Below are 23,175 nucleotides of genomic sequence, written 5' to 3' on the forward strand. Positions count from 1 at the left end.
TCCACAGCTTTGGTTCAGATCCTTGAGGACTAGGTCAATGAGCTAATGAATCATTTGCATTCTAGATATTTATAATACTATGCTTTCTCTACTATCTTCATCGCTCATCCCACCCCAACTCATCATCAATGTTCTTTATACATGAGTAATATTGAACTACACACTGTATGGTAGTGATGAGTTAATCACATAGTTATTAAGAGATAATATGGGAATAGTAACATAAGTTATCATGTAATTACCTTTGTTCTCAGAGGCATTACCATGTAATTAAAGCAAACCTGATAATAATATTTTACAGCAACTAAGAGTGCTGAATTTTATATTCTCCCTGTCCTTTTCTTTGTGAAAATTTTGCTGTCATTTCTAGGTCAATTTGATTTTCAATATTTGGTTATTTTCCATCTTTCTTAGGTATCTACACTTCAGTGATGATTTTATGTGCTCTCTTAGACTGGTCTGCTATACCTTCTAAACCAATGGTTATCAGATATATGCTTCCACACGGCAAATGAGACAGTCAACTTAAAAGCTGTACTTTTATTTTTATTACCCATGCCTGCTCTAAGAGAGGGAATAAGCTATAAATTAAAACACTGACTAATGTGAATCCTCAATTTATTAGACTCATGCCACTATCACGCTAACACTCATATACTTATACAAACTTGTATAAGAAGCAAATGAAAATAAAAACCTAGAATGCTATCAAAAGTATTTTGATTGATTCAATCAACCAACAGCTACTGAATACCTGCCATTACTAGGTAAGGTGCTAGACATCAAAGGATTCAAAGATGGATAAAACAGTGTTAATCCTTGAGGATTTTACAGTTTTTAGGAAAGCCATATAAATACTTTAAAAATAATCCTGGCAGAAGTGAGTAACATGAATTCACTAGGAAAGAGAGTGCTGGCAGAGAGATCACATAGGCATCTCCTTCAGTATTCTGGGAGTGTTTCTCTAAGTGCTGTTCCTATACCAGCAGCTTTAGCGTAACCTAATCCCCATCCCAGACGTTATCAAATCAGAAACTCTGAGGACAGGACCCAGCAACTTATCTTTTAACAAGTCTTCCATGGGTTTCTGAATTCTAATGCACGCTCAAGTTTGAGAACCACAGGTCTAAAGTGACAGATAATAAGGGTAGGAAGGAGAATAAACAGTGATTTGATGTGGGTGCTGATGAAAGTTAAAAAGTTAAGAACAATTCTGTGGCTTAAAGCTTAGGTAACTGCGTAGAAAATGAAACAAGGGTTATGCCCCAGGCATACGTATGTATGCTCAGTGTACGTCAAACGCTCTTCATCGGAGTCTCATTGCTACTCCTGTGGAGAAGCTGCATTTCACAACACTTTCAGTAAGAAATAGCAGTAAAGATCCTAGGTAGGACATGACAAAGGCACTGTTATTGGAGACACTGGACATCCCAACTAGGCACTTTAGCAAATCAAATTTAGACATCTACTGGGTAACTTGAGTACACTCTGTGAAATCTTCCTGGGAGCCTCTGGCTTGTATGCTATTGCCTATTAACACCAGGAACTGATGTTCAGGATTATGATCCTGAGAATCAGTTTTCATATTCTGGCACTAGAGGTAAAGAACCTGCCTGCCAATGCAGGAGATGTAAGAGACGGAGGGTTCAACCCCTGGGTTGGGAAGGAAGATCCCCTGGAGGAGAAATGGCAACCCACTCCAGTATTCTTGCCTGGATATTCCCATGGACAGAGGAGCCTGGCGGGCTATAGTCTCTGGGGTTGCAAAGAGTAGTATACAACTGAGCATCCACACATTTATAATAGCAAAGTTCAATCTTTTTTTTTTGCTTTTTCACTTTTATTTATTTTTTAAAAACTTTAAAATTTTGTATTGTGGTATGGCCAATTAACAATGTTGTGATAGTTTCCCGTGCACAGTGAGAGGACTCAGCCACACATATACACGTATCCATCCTCCCTCCAACTCCCCTCCCATCCAGGCTGCCAACAAACAGAGCACAGTTCCATGTGCTACACAGAGGTCCCTGAAGGTTACCCATTTTAAATATACCAGTGTGTACATGTCCATTCCACATTCCCTAACTATCCCTTCCCCCTGGCAACCGTAAGTTCATTCTCTAAGTCTGTGAGTCTGTTTCTGTTTTGTAAGTTAAGTTCATTTCTATCATTTCTTTTTAGATTCCACATATAAGGGATGCCATATAATATTTCTCCTTCTCTATTGGACTTACTTCACTCAGTATTCACTCAGTATGACAATCTCTAGGTCTATCCATGTTGCTGCACATGGCCTTATTTTACTCTTTTTACTGGCTGAGTAATATTCCATTGTACATCTTCTTTATCTAACCTTCTATCAGTGGTCATTTAAGTAGCACAGTTTAATCTTAGGTGAAGGTGCCCTGATACTAAAGTATGGTCTAACCTGCTATTTCCTGACTCATTCCTTTTCTGACAAAATCCCTCAATAGCCAAGTTCTTAGATATACTAAGTTTATTTGATGTAGGAGGTAAGTTGGTTCTAACTATGTGTGTGATTAACTGACTTTATATCATACAGTGAATATTTACTGTCTATTCTCTGCCAGGTACTGTGGTGGATCCTGAGGATACATTGGAGAATAAGACACATAGAGACCCTATTCTCTTAAAGCTTGTATTTTAATGGGGGAGATTTTTTAAGAAGCAATAAGTCAGTGAGTAAGTTAATAAGTAAGATAATTCCAGAGAATGTTAAGTGCTATTAGGAAAATGACTGTGTGCAGCAGTACAGAAGAGTGAATGGAGCCATGTCAGACAGAATGATTAGAGAAAACTGTTAAGCTGAGACTGAGGATGGCAAAGACACTGCCATGCAAAGTAGGGAAGAGCATTCCAGGCCAAGGGAATTCCAAGTACAAAGTGTCTAAGGCCTGAAAGAAGGCTTGCATAGCTAGAGCATGCAAGCAAAGGTGAAATTTATGCAGATTTTCTTCAGAATGTTTTTTTAAAAGTGCAAAACCCTTTAAAATGTTTACTAGTTGTATTAGTTTCCTTACAAACTAGGTGACCTAACATATCAGACATTTATTCTCTCATGGTTGTTGTGGCCAGATGTCCAAAATCAAGGGCCCATGATCCCTCCAAAGGCTCTAGAGGAAAATCTCCCCTTGCCTCTTCCAGCTTTGGGTGGCTATTGGTATTCCTTGGGTTATGGCCACATCTCCCTGTCTGCTCTGTCCTCACAGTAACTTCTGCTCTGTGTATTTAATCCCCCTATGCCTCTTTCTTATAAGGACATTTTTGTTGTAATTTCAAGCCCACTGAGGTAATCCAGGATAATTTCATATGAAGAGCCTAAACTTAATTACATCTGTAAGACCCTTTTGCCAAATAAGGTAACATTCCAAGGTTCTGGGGATTAAGATATGGACATATCTTTATGGAGGTGACCTTTAGCCCACTACAGTCTGCCTTCTGGACCCCAAAATTTATGTCTGTCCCCTGTGCAAAATATATTCACCCTACCCTAATATTCCCCAAAGTCTCAAACCTAAAGTTTAAACTCTCGTCCAAACATCATCAGTTCAAAAGTCCCAAATCTCATCTAGATCATCTAAATCAGCAACAGGTCAAACCCTGGGGTAAAATTCCTTTGCATCTGTGAATCAGAGAAACAAGACATCAACAGGGCTCCTGCTTTCCAAATGCAGTGGTGGGATAGGCGTATGATAATAGTTATAGACATTCCTATTCCAGAAGGAAGAAAATGGAACAGATATAGAAAGGAGTTCCTTGTCTTGACGATTTTCAGAATTTGGCCAGGCAGAATTCCCTCCCCTGGTGGCTCAGATGGTAAATGCCAAAGACCTAGGTTTGATCCCTGGGTTGGGATGATCTTCTAGAGGAGGGCATGGCAACCCACTCTAGTATTCTTGCCTGGAGAATCCCATCGACAGAGGAGCCTGGAGAGCTACAGTGCATGGGGTCACAAAGAGTTGGACATGACTGAGAGACTAAGCACATGGGAAGCTACTGTAGTAAGTAAAAAACAGGCCTGAGTTAAAGTGGTAGATCTGATAAAGCAGAAAAACAGATGGATTTGAGATGAGTTGATATGAGATATATCCTTAAAACTGAGTCAAAAGAACTCACTGAAGGTTTGAACAGAGGGAAAGGAAAATATTGAGTATGATCCCTAGATTTCTAGCTTAAGATATAAGGTGTTTGATGTTTCATGTGTTGTGTGATAGATGGATCATGCTGTAGGGAACATTTTCAGAACTCTAAGTACGAGAAAAAGGGTAAAGACAAGGCATGTATGTACACGCAGCCCTTTAAAGGCTCCATCCATCACCCTTTTAAGAAAAACTGCTTAGGGAGGGAGGAGGGAGGAGGGTTCAGGATGGGGAACACATGTATACCTGTGGCGGATTCATTTTGATATTTGGCAAAACTAATACAATTATGTAAAGTTTAAAAATAAAATAAAATTAGAAAAAAAAAAAAGAAAAGAAAAACTGCTTCACCTTCAGCATTGTTGAGGTGGTCAGTTGATGTATTTTGAGCATACAAATCAACCCCTGGATCAAGGCCAGGACATCTGACCCAAGATATTCTTCCAGTGTCCTATTTATGAATGGCACAAGAAGTAAATTGAGCTAACCTGGTGTTCTCTTTGAGGAGCCAGAATGGAAAAAAAAGAAAGACCAAGAAGGAAGAAGCAGAGATACAGTGAAGCTGAGTAACATTAGTGCATAAGCACTGGAGTAAAGATCCATGAATTTCTGCTGTTGAGGTCTCTAGAACTGTTGGGTTCTAGAATCATCATCTGGCTCCATTCTCAGCAAAAACCTGTCCAGTCATGGTTCTTGCTTGAGATTCCTTTTATGACAGGTAACACTTAATGAGTCCTTACTAAGTATTATGTATTGTGCTTTGTAAACATTGTTACATTCAACCTTTACAATAACCCAAATGAGAGTTACTTTGTCCTCTGTTCATAGATGTGAAAACTGAGGCTCAGAGATGTCAAGTAACTAGTTCCACAACTAGTTAATGGCAGAACCAGGACTCAAATCCACATCTTTTGACCCACTGTCTTAACCACTATGTTATAATGTCTCCTTTAATGCTAATGTGCTTCCTTAAAAAACAATCCTTATTCTGAGCTAGATGAAATGGGTTTCTGTTCCTTTGACCAAAGGAGTCAGATGAAGCCAAAGTATGGCTGCCCTACTAGATCCTGCACCACTCCCTGCTTCCATGACAACAAGCTTCCTCATATAGCTATCATTCTCTAGAAACGAAGAGAACAAAATTAATTACTGTATTGTAGGGATTTTAAAATATAAAAAACAGAATGATATATTATAATCATAAATCTATATCCTTTCCTTTTCCTCTGTCTTTGACTACTTCAACATAGAATAAAGATGGAAATACAGCTGTGAAAAATCAATTTCTTCCTCTACCCTCTGAAAAATTAAAAGAAGCAGCTCTAGTGGTGCCCAGTTACATAACAAAATTTTACAATCTGCTACTTCAAGGTTTAAAAGTTTAACTCAGGGTAGAATTTGGCTTATAACTATATAGCATTTCAAAGGCAAAGAAAATGCTTCAATATCTTTCACTGTTTTTTTGACAGAGTCTGTTACTCCTAGGCTTTAGAAATGGTCATTCCTTAGATATCATCATTTTAATGAGTCATTTAGGTAAGCTGGGCAGTAGTGCAAGAAAGCATGAGTTTCTTATAAGGCAGCAAATAAATGACTGTAGATGATGGGGAAAAGACTAATTAAAAAAATCTATAATGGTAAAACTTATTTTTGATAAATTTTCAGTTTATGTTCATCATCCTAGGTATAATTCATTTCAACTGTGACTTTTTCTAGTCATTTGCAAGGAGGCAAGTAAAGTATTTATATGACCACCTTTTATCAAATTCAATAGCTCATATAGTTTTTATAGAAGGTAAGTAACTTCTTAATCTGACTCTTGTCTTTTTCACAGTTGTGCAATCAACTTTTATCTTCAAGATAATGACTTACAGCAAGCTAGAATATTTTAGATTCTTCTTTAATGAAGGAAGGTATTAAGAAACAAGGGTGGCATTTACAGTTTTATGCGTCCAGGTCATGCTGCACTACAAAACCATTTAGGTTTACTAAAGATGCTAACTGGGTAATTTTTTTCCTTAATAGGATGTGTTTTAATTACTTTCTAATTGCTTTACTGTTTCTTTAAAATTGATTTTTCAGAAAGACCACGTATGTCTGTTGATATGAGTACAGATCACTGTCTCCTTACATTGTGTTCTAATGTTAGCTTAAATTACAAGAATGAAAAAAAGTCTGAAAAACCCTTAGCCATTAAATTTATATATTTAACAAGTCACGACCTTGAAATCTTGCTCTATCTGAAAGCACCATTAAAAATGCTTGATTATTATTACTAGAGGAAATTTTAAATAAAAGTTAATTAAGCTACAAAACTCCCAGGCGGTTAACTGATTTTAGGGGCTAAATTTCTGGTACTTCTAATTATCCTCTGATGGCTTTACTTAGTGTCTCACAACCATGACAGATGACAATGAAAACCTGCAGTGAAATTCATCCACCCTGACACTGTGCTAAGCACCAGCTTCTCCCTCTCCAAGTAAAATCAATACTCTGTTTGAGTAAACACATTTACAGCTTTATTAGGATGTCTTGCTTGTTCTGTAACAGCTACTTGAAGCTGTGGTAACAAATCGACTCAACTCAGTTAAACCTAGAGAGCTGGGTAAGAGGCCCATCGATAAGGTTGTTATAAAAATAAACTGCAGGAGATCAGAAAGCTGGAGCAAACAGTCTGGCAAATGTCAATATTTTCCCTTACAGAGGATGACAAAAACAGTGAGATCATGTGGAAAGCCTTTTTTTCCCCCTTAAAAATGTCTCTTGTTTCAAATGGATGAAGCATTTCTACCTTTTGTGCACAACTCTTCCGAATGAAATTTTTACCTCCTAATTCCCATGTGCATTTGAATAGAAAGCTGATGTAAATACTTGATATTTCTTCTGCCTTTTCAGAATCTTTATTTTCCTTTATATTAAGTGGCTTATTTTGGTCTTCATTGACTTTATAAAATAACCTTATTCAAGTTATCTGGAATACCCATGGTGATTCAGTCTTACCTTCTTTTTATTAATGAAACAAAACTATCACCAAAATTTGGGAATTCACAGCGTTCACTCTTGCCATAGCATCTGAGACCTGATGTTCTACCTTCCAAATTAGGTCTTCCAAATTAACGTATTTAACAAGAGCAAACACTGTTAGCTATAGACAGATGACACAACCTCCTGATGAGTGGCAGTACATAAAAATGTCTGCTACCTATTAGGAGCAAGCCTCCACAGTGGCTACAGCTCTACCAAACAAGAACTCATATACCCTCTTTTAGATGTTCACAGGTTGCTCAAAGAACTAACATATGGCAGGAAATTCCCACTTCAATTTGGCTGGCTTAGACTACCCAGATGTGACAAAGTAATGGTTTCCCCCTGCTGAAAAAGCCTGAGACAGAAGCTTTTTTTTTTTTTCCTTTCATTTTCTATGTAGTTTAGTTAGTAAAATTTTGTTTTGACTTCATATTGACTACCAGCTAGTCATGAACTTAAACAACTTGTGACTCATATGTTAAAAAACACAGATTTTTCTGGAAAAAGGAAATCAACAAACATTAAGTTTTGAAATAACTTAAAAAGCTACTGTGCCTGTCAGGGTAAGGTCTGACCTAGCAGATATTTGCATAATGAAAACCAAAGCCTAAGTGGTGTCAGATGGTGTAGTGACTGACATGGACAGGAAGTCAATTCAGAGCGAAGGTTCCTTTATGATAGCTCAGCACAATATGCTCTCCCACACAAAGACAGCGACTGAGCAGTATGGTATAATACACAGGCAGTGATCAGTGCTGTAACAATGAGGATAACTTATTTCCTCTCTCTGGTATCTGAAAATGGAAACTTGTCAAACTCTATTAACATGGTGTGGGATATTACATTTGAATTATTAAAAAAAAAAATCCCAAACCAAGAAAACCTTTCAGTGCTCCTAATTCAGAAAATAAGCTCCTAAAGAGTACCAGAAAGCAGTATGATTTACTTGTATGGATAAGGTGCCCTTACACCCCAACCCCTTTCAAAATACTGCTGTAATGATCATTACTCCTTATGGAACAAAAACGTACACGATGAGATTAGAATCTGAATTCTAAACCTAACCTGTGAGCTCTTGATGTGGTTCCAAAAATAAAAGTTTAGCACATGCTTCTCTTTATTGTGAAAGCTTTAACATCTTGGATACCCACACACCAAAAACAAAAAAAACCTACATCAAAGGCTTCTATCCATTTGGGGTATTGACTCTTGACCTATATATTTCCAAAAGGCGTACTTAACTGACAACTTTCATTTGGCTTATGAACATATGTAATTACTGGATCATGAATTAATGAATTAGGAGATCTAGCTTCTAGTATTGCATATTTGCAATTAACTCCCTTTCTTTGGTCTCACTTTCCTCATCCATCAAATGGGGGCTTTTTAACAGATCATGTTAGGTTTTCATAACTAACATCAACCCATTCAAGGGAACTCTTTTATGAACTGCTAAATAAAATGTGGATAAGGTCATATGGGGGATTTGTTTAACCTAATTTCATTTTGATTCAGATAAGACCTCATTTGAACATGGTTTCACTATTGAAAACAGTTTGAAAACCTGAAAACCAGGAAACATGATTTAAAAAAATACTCCCTTTCAGCACTAACATCTTAAGCAATAATAATTAAAAACAAAAAGGCACATCAGGACAAAGTCATAGCTGTGGGAATAAGGAGATGATAGTAAGATTATTTATGCTTCAATTCATATGCAAGATAAGTAATTTTGTTACTATTTAACTCAATTCAAAAACCTGTGTTTGATCAACTGACAATTCTTCACAGCAGGGTGGTTTTAAAATTCTAAGAGCACTTGATGACAGAGACTGGTTTTAATTTGCCATTTATTTCATGGGCTAGAAATAAAAGGTACATATCTTAACTTCATAAAACGTCAATGTAAACTAGATAATTAAATGAAAAATAAATTAAGATCCTGTGTTCATACCACAGGTTTGGGAACTCATATCTGATGGGATAATAGCTGTGAATTTAGTGATCATGTCGATAAATTTTTGTTTTATTCAGACTTCTGTTGACAGTAAACAGCCATCTGACAACAGAGGTTAGACTTCATACAAGTTTTCATATAGTTTGGATGTTGTTTCTAATAATTTATTTGATTATACTAATAACAAAGCCAATAAAGGCACACGGTAACAAATCCAAACATTCCTGAGACAAGATTTCCAATTGAATTATTTAGCTTTGTGAAAACTTACTATACTGCTCCTACCTTTTTTTTCATTTTGCTATTGACTGATGAAATTTCTGTCGACTGGCCCCAGTCTACAGACTAGTGGTTAGAAAGGCACTTTGGATATCTCTCCTCATTTGGAGGGGAAGACGAGGATATACTAATGGAATTGAGTATAACAAAACGATCAGAGTTAAGAACTTTGCAGTCAAACTTTAAGTTCGAATCCTGGCTTTCACTGTGACCTTGGGCAAATTACTTAATCTCTCGAACCTCTGAGACTAGAGGAACTCCCAGTTGAGCCTGGGCCCAGCTGTCAATTCACAGATTTGTGGAGCTAAATAAATGGTTGTTTTTCAGGTCACTAAGTTTTGAGGCTGGTGTGTCACACAGCAAAACCTAAATGATACTGGCTGTATGAATCAGACAGATAAGGTAGGTAACACTGACCAAATCCATATAATAGCAGCATAAACTGCTGCTGGATTCAAATTAGTTCTATTTGACTCACAAACGTTAAAAGTTGGAAAACTTACACACATAAATTTTGTCATGTCACTTCTAAGAAAATCAACTTCAGAAAGTTTTGCTTAGGATATTTCTTCTGCCCTTTTCCACCAAATGAAATCTTATAAATACCAACGCTGTTTCCTTAGAATAAGCATTTCTCAATAGCCTTCAAACACAGGAAATGTAAGGTTGATCTTTGGGCTTCCCAGGAGACTCAGTGTAAAGAATCCACCTGCAATGCAGGAGACGTGGGTTTGATTCCTGGGTCATAAAAGATACCCTGGAGAAGGAAATGGCAATCCACTCCAGTATTCCTGCCTAGGAAATCCCACAGAGAGAGGAGACTGCCAGATTCTTTTTGGAGTCACAAAAGAGTTGGACATGACTTAGCAACTAAACAATAACAAGGTTCATATGTAAGTTTCAGGATCTGATAGCCTACACGGCTCAGCCTGTCTCTAAATTATCCAAATGGAAGACAAAGTCCTTTGGATTCCATTATCTATTAACAATTGCTTCTAGATGGAGGCCATCCAAGATACTATATCTTTGAGGGAACATTTCTAATGGTGAGAAATTTCAGACTTTATCCTAAAATCATCCTGTATCCCATGTGAATGAAAGTTATTTCTCTTTTTTGTTAAGGCTTGAGGATCATCTTTACCTCTTTAGACAAACAAAGGCTTAAATAATCTTTGGCAAGGTTCATGAAATTTGGTCCTGGTCCAATGTCAGCTTATTGAAATCTCTAGATGTGAAACATCAGCATAGCATGTCATGAAGAATCCTAGGACTGTGCAAGGTGTGAATCTCTTTTCCCTTCCCCCTTGCATGAACTTGAGCTGATGTCTGTGTTGTGTGTCAAATTCCTAATGACCAAGTCTGGTGTGCTGCCATCAGGGCATCACAAAGAGTCAGAGACGACTGAGCAACTGTACAACAACAAATGGCCAAGTGTATTCTATTCCTCATTTAATGGTTTTAAGGGAAACTGCTTAAGAAATTGAACACTAAAGACATCCTGCTAGAGATAAAAGACAGAGAAGGGATTGTTGTTGCTGTGGGACATGGTAGGAATATGCAGCAATCTTCTCGGTTACCATGCACAAGTAAATCTTCTGCATTCAGTGCGTCATATGAAGGTTTTGGTTTTTGAATAAAGAAGTGTGAGAAATGATATATTCAACATGTACCAAGCTATTTTCTAGTCCTCTGAGTTGATAGCAAAGGAAGGGGGTTGTGCAGGAAAAAAAAAATCATAAGAATTCTGCATCACTTCTTTGTGTAGCATAATGAAGCAGCAGTTTAGAAAAATGGGAGAGTAAGCTATTAATACAAATGTTTGGGAACAAAAGGCAAGGTGAGAATAGAAAATACAAACATAATTTAGATTCCCTATGGTTTTTAGAAATATAGACAGGTGCTACTTGAAAAGGAAGTAGTATCTCTGCTCTAGAAACTTAAATCATTTAAAAAAAAAAAACCATCTTTTCTGAACATAAGTTAGAAAGTGAAGTTAATGCTCCTGTTTATTAGATGAGAAATAGGATAATTATTTACAGTGTGATTGCTAAGTAGCTTTAAAAGTTATTTGCATATTATAGGTAATATCTTTTAGGAAAATTCATTTTCCCTGCAAAAGCTGTCATGGGAATTTGAAAATAAAAATATTAAAGGCAGCACAGTTACTCTACTATCATTCCAAATAAACTGTTCTAAGCTATATATGGCTTTTAACCATTATTTAATGAAGCTTTTTAAATCCTAAGAATGCTGGCCCTTGAGTGAGGTCTCTAGTCTTTTATCTGAGAGTTATATTAATATATATGTGCCTGGGAATAATCTGTCAAAGGTGTACTCAGTCTAAAAATGATTAGCAAATCTAGTCCATATTCCTACAGCTGCCATGAAACATGACTAAATCATATTAGATTAACACAAGCTGGTATTGATAGCCCACTGGGAACATATTGATTAGGTCCCCTTTCATGGTATTTGTTATGATTTTTCTTCTCAGTTTCATTTACTGGGAAGACACAGGGGAAGGGATTTCACTGGGAACAATGACAGTGCCTGTCACAAAATGTTCTCAATGTTTCCATTTGTTACTATGGCAGTGACAAAGAGGGTTCCAAATGAAAAGGCAGACCTGCTGTGACAAAGCACAGCAGGACAACAGGAAGAAATTTTCTACTGACCTGGGAAATTAGGAAATCATACTTAGAGATTATAGAATTGTCTCCATTTCCAAGGGTACAATTGTAGTGCTTGGGCTTTTGAGGGAGAATGTGAAAAGGGCAGTTCCATCAGGGCTGGCTAGTGACACATAAGAAAAGTGCTTAAGATCTACAAACAGAACAAGGAGGTATGCTTGTAGAGGTCAGAGGTATTTGTCACTGTCACTAAACCCTTAAGATGGAACTATGAATTTAATTTATGTACATTTGGGGTAGTCATTTTAAAATTATACATCAATGATGTAGTCATGTCCCTTTTATGTGGCTAATAAGAATACATGGCACTCTGGTATTGTGATATGCAATATCACCACATGGTAGGTGAAGTCATCATTTATCTAAGAACTTAAATTTGGGACTGGAATACAGTTATGCAAATTCACAAAAGAAAGAAATGCTTTTAAGCCAGCAAAACTTGAAAGTAATAGGAGGAATATTTTAACCATCTAAAGATAAAATGTGTCAATCAGAAAGGAGGTATATTAATCAGGCAATAAAGCACAAAAAAGAAACTACATAACACACGCAAATGTTGCCACTGCCTCTCCATTCATGTTCAAGCCAAAGGAGTATGCTTTCCCAGGTACAGAGATGGAAGTAGGGGATTTTAACCAATGGATTTTTTACTTTTCAAACTAACAGACCATCTCTATTGTAAGACAGATGCATCAGCCTGGTGCTGTTAAACAGTTGGTTCATATAACTCCCTCCATTCAGATTCCATGCTGGCCAAGCAAGTTTATGATCTGTCTTTCAGTACCTCTGTAGCGCCATCAATTCCACTGCTTAGCAAGAAGTTCCCGGTTCAAACTCACCGGGGATTCCAGTCCTTTGATTCTCTTCCCTTTCTCCTCTTTCTTTTCTGCAACAATCTTACCCTAGAGTTCTCAGAATCCCATCAGATAACAAGAGCTCCTGTTCAATAAATGAAGTCATCGATGCAGACGACAGGAAAATTCTCTTCGGCAAAACCAATTATTATTAGTAAGGCTGGTCTGTGGTTCTGAGTCCTAATGATGAGAATTCCCTAAACGTTTACAGAAGCAGAACAGTTCATACTGCCTATCTCTGCTAATTTCTAGCTATGAGACTTTGGGCAAGTTACCCAACCCTTCTGTTTCTCAGCTTTATTATCAGTAAAATGGGGTTAAATATGACTTATCCAGGAGCTTTTATGAACACTAAATGAGTTGATACACGTAAAGTGCATAGGATATCGACTGGCTTGGGGCACTACATGTCACTTATTGCTATTACTGTATTGCTTGACTTAAGTAAACAGAATGTGCTGAACTAGCCAACATTAGTATTCTTTGTTAAGTGAAGTGAACCCGCTCAGTCGCGTCCGGCTCTTTGCGACCCCGTGGACTGTATCCCGCCAGGCTCCTCTATCCATGGGATTCTCCAGGCAAGAATACTGGAGTGGGTTGCCATTTCCTTCTCCAGGGGATCTTCCCAACCCAGGGATCAAACCCGAGTCTCCCACATGGCAGGCCGATGCTTTATCCTCTGAGCCACCAGGGAACACTTATTAAAATTCTTATTAAAGAATTCAGGGAATTTAATAACTCTTATTAAAATTCAGGAAATTCTTTGTTAAAATAACATTATTTATCTCATTGCATGACTCAGTCTTTCAGGATCTGATTATCTTGTGAAGCAATGAGAGTAGGTTAAATGAAAAAATGGATACCTAATTGAGATATGCAGATGACATGATCCTTATGGCAGAAAGTGAAGAACTAAAGAACCTCTTGATGAAAGTGAAAGAGGAGAGTGAAAAAGTTGGCTTAAAGCTCAACATTCAGAAACGAAGATCATGGCATCTGTTCCCATAACTTCATGGGAAATAGATAGAAACAGTGGAAACAGTGGCTGACTTTATTTTTGGGGGATCCAAAATCACTGCAGATGGTGACTGCAGCCATGAAATTAAAAGACGCTTACTCCTTGGAAGGAAAGTTATGACCAACCTAGATAGCATATTCAAAAGCACAGACATTACTTTGCCGACAATGGTCTGTTTAGTCAAGGCTATGGTTTTTCCAGTAGTCACGTATGGATGTGAGAGTTGGACTATAAAGAAAGCTGAGTGCAGAAGAATTGATGCTTTTGAACTGTGGTATTGGAGAAGACTCTTGAGAGTCCCTTGGACTGCAAGGAGATCCAACCAGTCTATCCTAAAGGAGATCAGTCCTGGGTGTTCATTGGAAGGATTGATGTTGAAGCTAAAACTCCAATACTTTGGCCACCTGATGCGAAGAGCTGACTCATTGGAAAAGACCCTGGTGCCGGGAAAGATTGAAGGCAGGAGGAGAAGGGGACGACAGAAGATGAGATGGCTGGATGGACATGAGTTTGAGTAAACTCTAGGAGTTGGTGATGGACAGGGAGGCCTGTTGTGCTGTAATCCATGGGGTCGCAAAGAGTTGGACATGAATGAGCAACTGAACTGAACTGAATTGAGGTTTTATCAGTAAAGTTCTGCCTAGTTTCAGCCTGCCTTCCACTTTCTCTATACTGATTTCAACAATCTGTAGTGAAATCCAGGGTATGATGAAAGTGAATCAAGCGAGGAAGCTGCCAACATATTACAAAAGAGGTTGGCAAACCATAGCCTAAGGGTCTGACCCAGCCTGTGGTCTGCTTTTTTACAGTTGGAGAGAGAAGAAAGGTTTTCACAGTTTTAGAGTACTGTAAAAAATGAAAAAACAAAACAAGAAACAAGCCAGAAAACAAATGAGAAGAATATGCGATATAGCCTGTATATGGTTTGCAAAGCCTAACATATTTACTACCTGGCCCTTTAGGAAAAAAAGTTTGCAGGTCCCTGTTCCACACTCTTTCCTTTTTATTTACCTCACTGTACCCCAACCATAAGTATATACTGAGCTTGAGTAAGAAAAACAAGATAAACAGGCTGAAAATCCTCGAAGAGCCCAAGTGCTTTGATGATATAGTTTATTTATCACTCTAACCATAATACAAATGGGTACTGGCTGTTCCTACTTTCCTATCCTAAGAATGACTTTTCTCTTCCTCAGGAAGTCTACATATTCCTACCTTGTACTGGAAACATTATAGGAGGTTAGGGGTCTATGGAGAAGGCAATGGCAACCCACTCCAGTACTCTTGCCTGGGAAGTCCCATGGATGGAGGAGCCTGGTGGGCTGCAGTCCATGGCGTCACCAAGAGTCGGATGCGATTGAGCAACTTCACTTTTCACTTTCATGCATTGGAGAAGGAAATGGCAACCCACTCCGGTGTTCTTGCCTGGAGAATCCCAGGGACGGGGGAGCCTGGTGGGCTGCTGTCTATGGGGTCACACAGAGTCGGACACTACTGAAGCAACTTAGCAGCAGCAGCAGCAGCAAGGGTCTATAATGGAATTGCTGTTGCAAGGCTAGGAAACCCAGGTCTGAGGATCAGAAGTAGTGGCTAATTAGGCCACCATCATCATATCATCATCATTATATTTATGGTGGCCTCAGGAAGTACCAAACTAAATAGCAAAGAAAGAGAATTCTAACTGTTTTAAGTATTTTTAAATGCTTAAATAATACACACAAAAGTTATAAGTTTATAAGTTTCTGTACTAAGATTACTGGTTTAACCAATTTTTAACCAGGAAATCAATAGTGTCTCCTTAAGGTATTACAGAATTTGAACCAATTCTGGATAAGGTGTTTTTAGGTTACATGGTATTAGATTTTACATGGTATTAGACTTCTGAAGCAGCATGGAATAGAAAAAACAGCTGCAAAATACTCTAATCAATGGTGAAAACTTTCAGAGCAAAGAAATAAAAGATACATGAATGACAGCAAAGTAGCACAGTATTTGTTGAATGCACATGTACTCTTTCCAAAGAACAGGGCATGGTGAATGCTACCAGTATTATGGTTAACAGTTTAAGACTAGTAATGAAAAGTTTCAAAGAAGGAAACATGAAAAATTCATGCTAGTGAAATAGAATATTAAAATAAAAGAATATAAATATTTTAAACAATACTAAGTTAAAACCGTTACATAATCTCAAATAAGTTTCCCACAATTCAAATTATACTCCAAGGAAAAAAGGACAAGGGTCAGTTCCATTTACCTTTCTTTCTTTGATGTTATGAGAACTAAAGATCAGGAGGGACTCTTCTGGGCTATCATTCAGGAATCTAAAGCTTTCTAGAGATCTTAACCTAGCTTAACTACACTTAGCTAGAAGGAGTTCAGAACTTATGAATCAGATTTTACATCAACCTAAGTCAGGAAGCCAAGTGAAAATGAAGTTGCTCAGCTGTGTCTGACCCTTTGCAACCCCATGGACTGTAGCCTGCCAGGCTCCTCTGTCCATGGGATTTTTCATGCAAGAATACTGGAGTGGAGTGTCATTTTCTTCTCCAGGGGAATCTTCCCGACCCAGGGATCAAACTGGGGTTTCCTGCATTGCAGGCAGACCCTTTACTGTCTGAGACACCAGGGAATCCCTAAGTCAGGAAGCCAAGACTCTGCCAATTTTCTTGATTTTATTTTTGACTACTCACTCCAAAAAAGACTTAGCTCTTATAAACATCCAACCATTGTTTTAGAAACAGATGATACAATCAAAGGATATAATCCAAAGACATCATTCTTAGTTATTAGCATACTATTAATATTCACAACTTGTTTTAAAGAACAACAATGTGTTAACATTTCAGCTAGAAGGGCTATGAATATACTATGTACTATACTTGATGCAGCTTGTTTACGCAATATTCTGACAGACACAATTAATCTTGTGAAAATGACTGGGCTATAGCCTAACAGTAAATTACCTTTAAGCCCAAAATATGTATTTTTCTATAGTAATATACCCTTCATAAAAATTATAGAAGCATATGGAAAAAACACCAGGAGTTAATTCTTTAAAAGAAGAAATTAAAAGTTATTAAATTAAAAAATCTTGGCCATGTGGCAAAGATAGGGTTAAAGGAAATGTTTAACTTATAAGTAAGAATCATATAAATGAGTCTGTACCTCCAACAAATGCATCTCCAGCTCCATTGGTATCAACAATTTCTGTCTGGTCTTGATCCAAGACAGCAAAAGCGGTGACTTCACTTTCTGCAATTAGAGCCAAAGCAAGGCAGAATGACTTCTCTTTGTAATACTCAATATACAAAGTAACCCAGGAAAGCTTAAAGCTCCTACATCATTCAAAGAGAGAGATGGAACACGAGGTCCATATTCTGTACACGAGCACTTGGGAACCAAGGTGAAAAGCCAGCTGTAAGCAATGTGCTTCTGGTAATTTTCAGCACACAGATGCCATGTGTTTTGTTAAGAGTTATACTGAGAGCGGTTCACATTTTTGAGGAACGATTGCAAATGGCAGCAGCACCTTTTTGGACGGAAAAAATACTTGAACAGAAGCTATGAACTAAAGGAAGTGCTTTTAAGTACTATATCATGGGTCTCTAACAAAACATCAAGCCTGGCCTACAATCCTGCCAGTGAAATCCTATTGTTCAGTCCCTTGGTCATGTCCGACTCTTTGGAACACCATGGACTACAGCCTGCTAGACTTCTCTGTCCATGGGGTTTTCCAGGCAAGAACATTGGAGTGGGTTGCCATTTTCTTCTCCAGGAGATCTTCCCGGACCAGGGATTGAACCCTCAAACCCTCATCTCTTGCAATGGTAGGCAGATTTTCTAGCACTGAGCCACCAGCAGAGCCCCGGCAGTGAAATCTTGGATATAGTTAAAGAGCTATAAATTTAGAAAATAGAAATAATGAATCTTGGGTGTTTCTGTATAGAAAATCACAATGGCACAATAAAAATATAACTACTGTTCTGAATAATACTTCATGCCAATGGCAAGGATTACTGATATTAGTTGGTTTATTACAAATAACCTAATCTGGTTACTTTTTACAAAAGAGCCACTATTTCCTCCAAACTATCAGTCAAACAACAAAAGGAAAAGCTACCTCTGCCTGGGCAGAACAAAAGGGGCAGTGCAATGAGCTCTTGTCTTACAGCAGTCTGGACTAGGGCTTGGTTGTTTTGACTACAGAGTAACCGAATACACGACTTTAATCCTGGCAGATGACAGTGGAATGACATTACCGTAGTCTCCCTTATCCACAGTTTTGCTTTTTGTGGTTTTAGTTACCAGCGGTCAGCTGAAGTCTAATGGAAAATTCCAGAAATAAACAAGTCATAAATTTTAAGTTCCATATCATTTTGAGAACTGTCCCAATTTATGCTGCCCTGGATGTGAATCATCCCTTTGTGTGATGTATGCCTCCCATATATCATTCAATAGCCCCCTCGGTTACCAGATTGACTGTCACTGTACTGCAGAGGTTATGTTTAAGTAACTCTTATTTTACTTATCAGTGGCCAAGAGTAGCGATGCTGGAGATTTGAATATGCCAAAAAGAAGCCATGAAGTGCTTCGTTTAAGTGAAAAGGTTTCTAAGATCTACAGTAAGAATGAATCTTCTATCTGTGAAATTGTGAAGGAAAAAGAAAATCTATGCTAGATTTGATGTTGCACCTCGAACTACAAAAGTTACGGACATGACTGAGTGACTGATCACACCCACACCCAAAGGAAGGTTACACAGATTCAGGAACAGATCTAGACTGAAAAATATAAAAATTACTGGAGAGGCTGAGTCTGCTGATGAAGAAGTTACTGCCACATTCCTGACAGTGTTAGAACTGATTAAGGAGAAAGGATACCATAAACGCAAGTCTTCAGTGGCAATGAAACTGGGCTCTTCTGGAAGAAGATGCCCAATAGAAGCTACATTCATAACAGTGCAAAGAAGGTACCAGGGTATAAAACATGGAAGGACAGATGAACTCTGACTATGTGGCAACACTGCAGGGCATGTGATAAAGTCCAGAGTAATATGTGGAGTGTGCAGGACAAAGAACTCACTTGCTCTCAAAAACTGTCAAAAAGCAGGGGTGACAGTCGCCTCATTTATTGGATGGTTTTTTTACTCATGTTTCATCCCACAAGTGAAAAAATATTTACAAGAGGAAAGGTTGGAACTTAAAGTCCTATTAATAATGGATAATGCACCTAGTCAACCTGAACTGTTATAAACATGAAAATGCTGAAGCTAGAAGTTTACAACTTCAAATACAACTTCACTGCTTCAACCCCTTGACCAGGGCATCATTCAGTTTGTCAAGGCCACATATACCTTCCTGGTATTTGATAATATTCGATCAGCAATTGATGCAGACTCCAATCTAGACACAATGCCATACTGGAAATCATTCACTATTACGGATACAATAATATTCATCAAAGCTGCAGTGGATTAATTAAATTAGAAATTGTAAAGGCCTGCAGTCATGAGTGATTTTAAAGGCTTCCTGGGAATCAACAGAAAAGTTAGGAAAATCATTTACACAGTAAGAAGGATTTGCCAAAATGCTTGATGAAGCAGCAGAACACATAGAAAACTATGGAGAAAGAAGTGTTACTAGATGAGAAACTGTAAGAAGTTGTTGAGTCATCAACAGAGAAAGAGAAAGATTACAAAGAAGAGAGTGAAACAGAACCAGCAATTCAGATGATACCAAAATTTGCTAAAGTCTTTGAGATTACACAGACTTTAAAGGATAAAATTAGGGAACAAGATTCTTGGATGGAATGCAGTATTAAGTGTTACCCTTATTATTACTGAAGGATTCAACCACGGCAGCAAAACTTTGATATGTTAAAAAGAGACAACTTCCAATTACCATGTTCTTCTAAAAGATTTCAGTGAAACAAACACAAACAAAAACAAATACCCTTCAACTATCAAGGATCCCCAATGATGGACATCGTCTGCTGTTGACACCCAACCATTGACATCATGGCTTGATATCTTCCTTCTGATGTTATCATCAGAAGGTCAATGTTAGCTTAATAATACATCACAGTATGTGTCATTCATCTCACCTCATTTCATCACACAGGCACTGAATCATTTCCTGTCATCATAAGAGGGGTGAAGACCGTACAATAAGATAACTTTGAGAAAGAGAAAGAGACCACATTCATATAATTTTTTTTGTTTTTGGTTGTGCTGTGAGGCTTATGGGATCTTATTTCTCCAACAAGGGATCTAATGTGGGTTCCCTGCAGTGGAAGCATGGAGTCCTAATCACTAGACCACCAGGCAATTCCCATACCATAATTTTTATTACAGATTATTAACTATTATATTTTATTATTAGTCATCGTTGTAAATCTCTTACTATGCCTAATTTATAAATTAAACTTTATCATAGTTACGTATGCACAGGGACAAAAAACATAGTATATATAGGGTCTGCTACTATGCAGGTTCAGGAATCCAATTTGTTGGAACATACCCCCTGCAGGTACGGGAAGCTACTGCATTTGTGATGAAATCTGGCCTTGAGGACATTTGTAAAAGACTGAATAGTGCTTTTTATTGGTGTCTGGAACTTCTCAAACCACAAATTTGCATCCTTTCTGGTGACAGATGTGGCCAAAAATCTGTAACCTTCAATCTCACCTAAGATGAACAAGGAGAGAAAAGGAGATCTTGGAAACTTAAAGGTCTTAATGAAGAACTTAAGACTTTCAAAAAGCATGTTCTGCCTGCTTTTTGCTACCTGCTACTAATGGATACTTTCAGCAAGAGATAAACAATGTTAAGATAATGAGAAAAAGATCCTCCTGGAAAGACTGATACTCCAGAAGAGGACTCATTCACTTAGTGATCCCTATGACTATAGATGCTAAGAAGACTTCATGTTAGACGTATCTATCTAAAAACTCTAAGTACTACCTTTCCACACTTTATAACACGAGACATACATGAAGTTGACAAGGTTTTGATTAATTGGAAGTTAAGGCATAAATATCCAGGATTAAATTTCCTAGGGAGTATGTAGTATAGACTGCTATACAGGCCAAAAAAAGAGATATAAGTAGAGTTTATTGGAAATAATTAGGAAAGGAAAGGGCGACAGTCTGGTTTATGGAAAGGTCTGTACCATAAATATTTATAAAGAAATCTGATTTTATTACTTCCAAGTACAAGTCCTACTATAAAGGGAATTAACAATTATAAACTAGAACGAATAGGCACTAAACAAGTAAAACGAGCTAAGTTAATGACACCATTACAATTTATAATAGGGTTACATTATGTAATAATATAACATGTCTATAAAACATTTTAGGTAATATAAGAATTAATATAAGAATTAATTACTGGATTAGAGATTTGAAAATAATTATCAATAAATGGTAAGTAAGCCACAATTAGATATAATTCCTTGATTTCCTATTTAAATAAGTTATTGATTTTTAATTGGATAAATCTTTATGAATAAAACCTAATTCACAATGGAAGAGTTTATCTGAATTATGTTCTTAAGAATCACGACTTTTGGTCTACATTAGCAAAAATTCTAAGTGAATGAAATTTTACTATACTTTTTCTGGATGTATGTGTAGATTCTTAAAATCTTTTATCCTTAGGTGTCATGTGAAGTTCAATTTCCTAAAACAAAGTAGAAATATTTTCTACTTTTTGTACTTATTAATAGAAATAAATATGTAAGAATATTAAGAATGTATAGAGCGCTGTCATAAATTGGTATAGACGTAGTCCAGGCTCTATTATCTGCTGCACCGTGTGTGCTCAGTTGCTCAGCTATGTCCAACTCTTTGCGATTCCACAGAGTATACAGCCCACCAGGCTCCTCTGTCCATGGGATTTTCTTGGCAAGAAAAATGGAGTGGGTTCCATTTCCTCCTCTAGGAGATCGTCTCGACCCAAGCATTGAACCTGCATCTCCTGCACTGGTAGGTAGATTCTTCACCACTGAGCCACCTGGGAATCTTTTATCTGCTGCATACGGAGAGCTATATTATGAGAACTCTTTTCAAAATAATAACCCCCCAAATTCCAAGACCTTGAATGGTGTTTCAAATTATTGAAAGGGGATTAAGCAATGTTCAATAATATTCAATTATATTTTCAGTAAATTCTTATTTTGAAAGACAATGACCTAAGCTGTTTTAGACAGCTATTTTTTTTAAAAATCCACAAACTAAGTAAATGGTTTTTTGCCAGCATGATCTATTTCATAGCCATCTAGTCAATTTATTGCATGAAAATACAAAGTATTTAACTAAATCCAAAGACCCATTTATACGCATGGGCATTATTCAGCTAATGAGGCCCAAGAAACTCACATTACTCTACCTGGGACCTAGTTTTCAAAGGTGTGAAATGGGTCTGGAGTAGCTGTGGGAAAAGTAGTAAAAACAGCCGTTTGCCTTAGTTATAGAAAAATGACACTGTTAGTTCTGATCAAGTACGAGCTTAAGTGCTACTGTCTCTCAATTCCTCCCAATTTTTTTTTATAAAGTGAGAAGAGAAGGGGCTGGGAATTATTATTATTTTTAATTGATTTATTTTTAATTGAAGGATAATTGCTTTACAGAATTATGTTGTTTTCTGTCAAACCTCAACATGAATGAGCCATAAGTATAGATAAATCCACTCTCTTTTGAACCAACCTTCCATCTCCCTCCCCATCCCATGGGAATTATTATTATTCCTATTTTCCAGACTTCTACAGTACCACAAAATCATGTGCTTCCCTAAACAGACAGGAAACAAACACTAACAATTCAGTTGATACTAGATTTGTTTAGCGTCAGTGTCATTTATTAGATAAGACCTTAGGGTATTTTCACTCAGAACAATCAAATTTAACATACTTAAAATACAAAGCAATAAAAATCAAACATTCTCTGGACAGTTTATACAAGCAGATAATTTACTCCTCACTTTACTGTGACATATGCCTTACTTCTCAAGCACTTAAGAGGCCAGTCTGGCTAGAATCAACTATAATGTTAAGTCATTTATACTAGAGATGGTAGTTCATACAAATGCCAAAATAGCTAACTCAAAAATAATAATACAAATTCAGTCACTCAATGCCACGCAACCAGACTAAATGTTCCTGTAGCTTTACCACTACAAAATGAACTATAT

The 23,175-nt window shown here is 37.3% G+C and overlaps 1 protein-coding gene across 4 annotated transcripts in view; it reads right to left on the minus strand.

The window, feature by feature from the left end:
- ADK (adenosine kinase) overlaps window positions 1-23,175 on the minus strand; it is a 549,091-nt gene that overhangs the window by 14,817 nt on the left and 511,099 nt on the right. For 3 of the 4 annotated variants that reach the window (XM_070364703.1, XM_070364705.1, XM_070364704.1), the window contains one exon: window positions 17,151-17,237. The exons of the other annotated variant lie outside the window; for it this stretch is intronic. In XM_070364703.1, coding sequence (XP_070220804.1) covers window positions 17,151-17,237 — 87 coding nt within the window. The remainder of the gene's footprint in view (window positions 1-17,150; window positions 17,238-23,175) is intronic. 4 annotated transcript variants of the gene reach the window in all.

This window comes from Bos mutus, chromosome 28 (assembly GCF_027580195.1).
Source record: "Bos mutus isolate GX-2022 chromosome 28, NWIPB_WYAK_1.1, whole genome shotgun sequence".
Lineage (NCBI taxonomy): Eukaryota > Metazoa > Chordata > Mammalia > Artiodactyla > Bovidae > Bos > Bos mutus.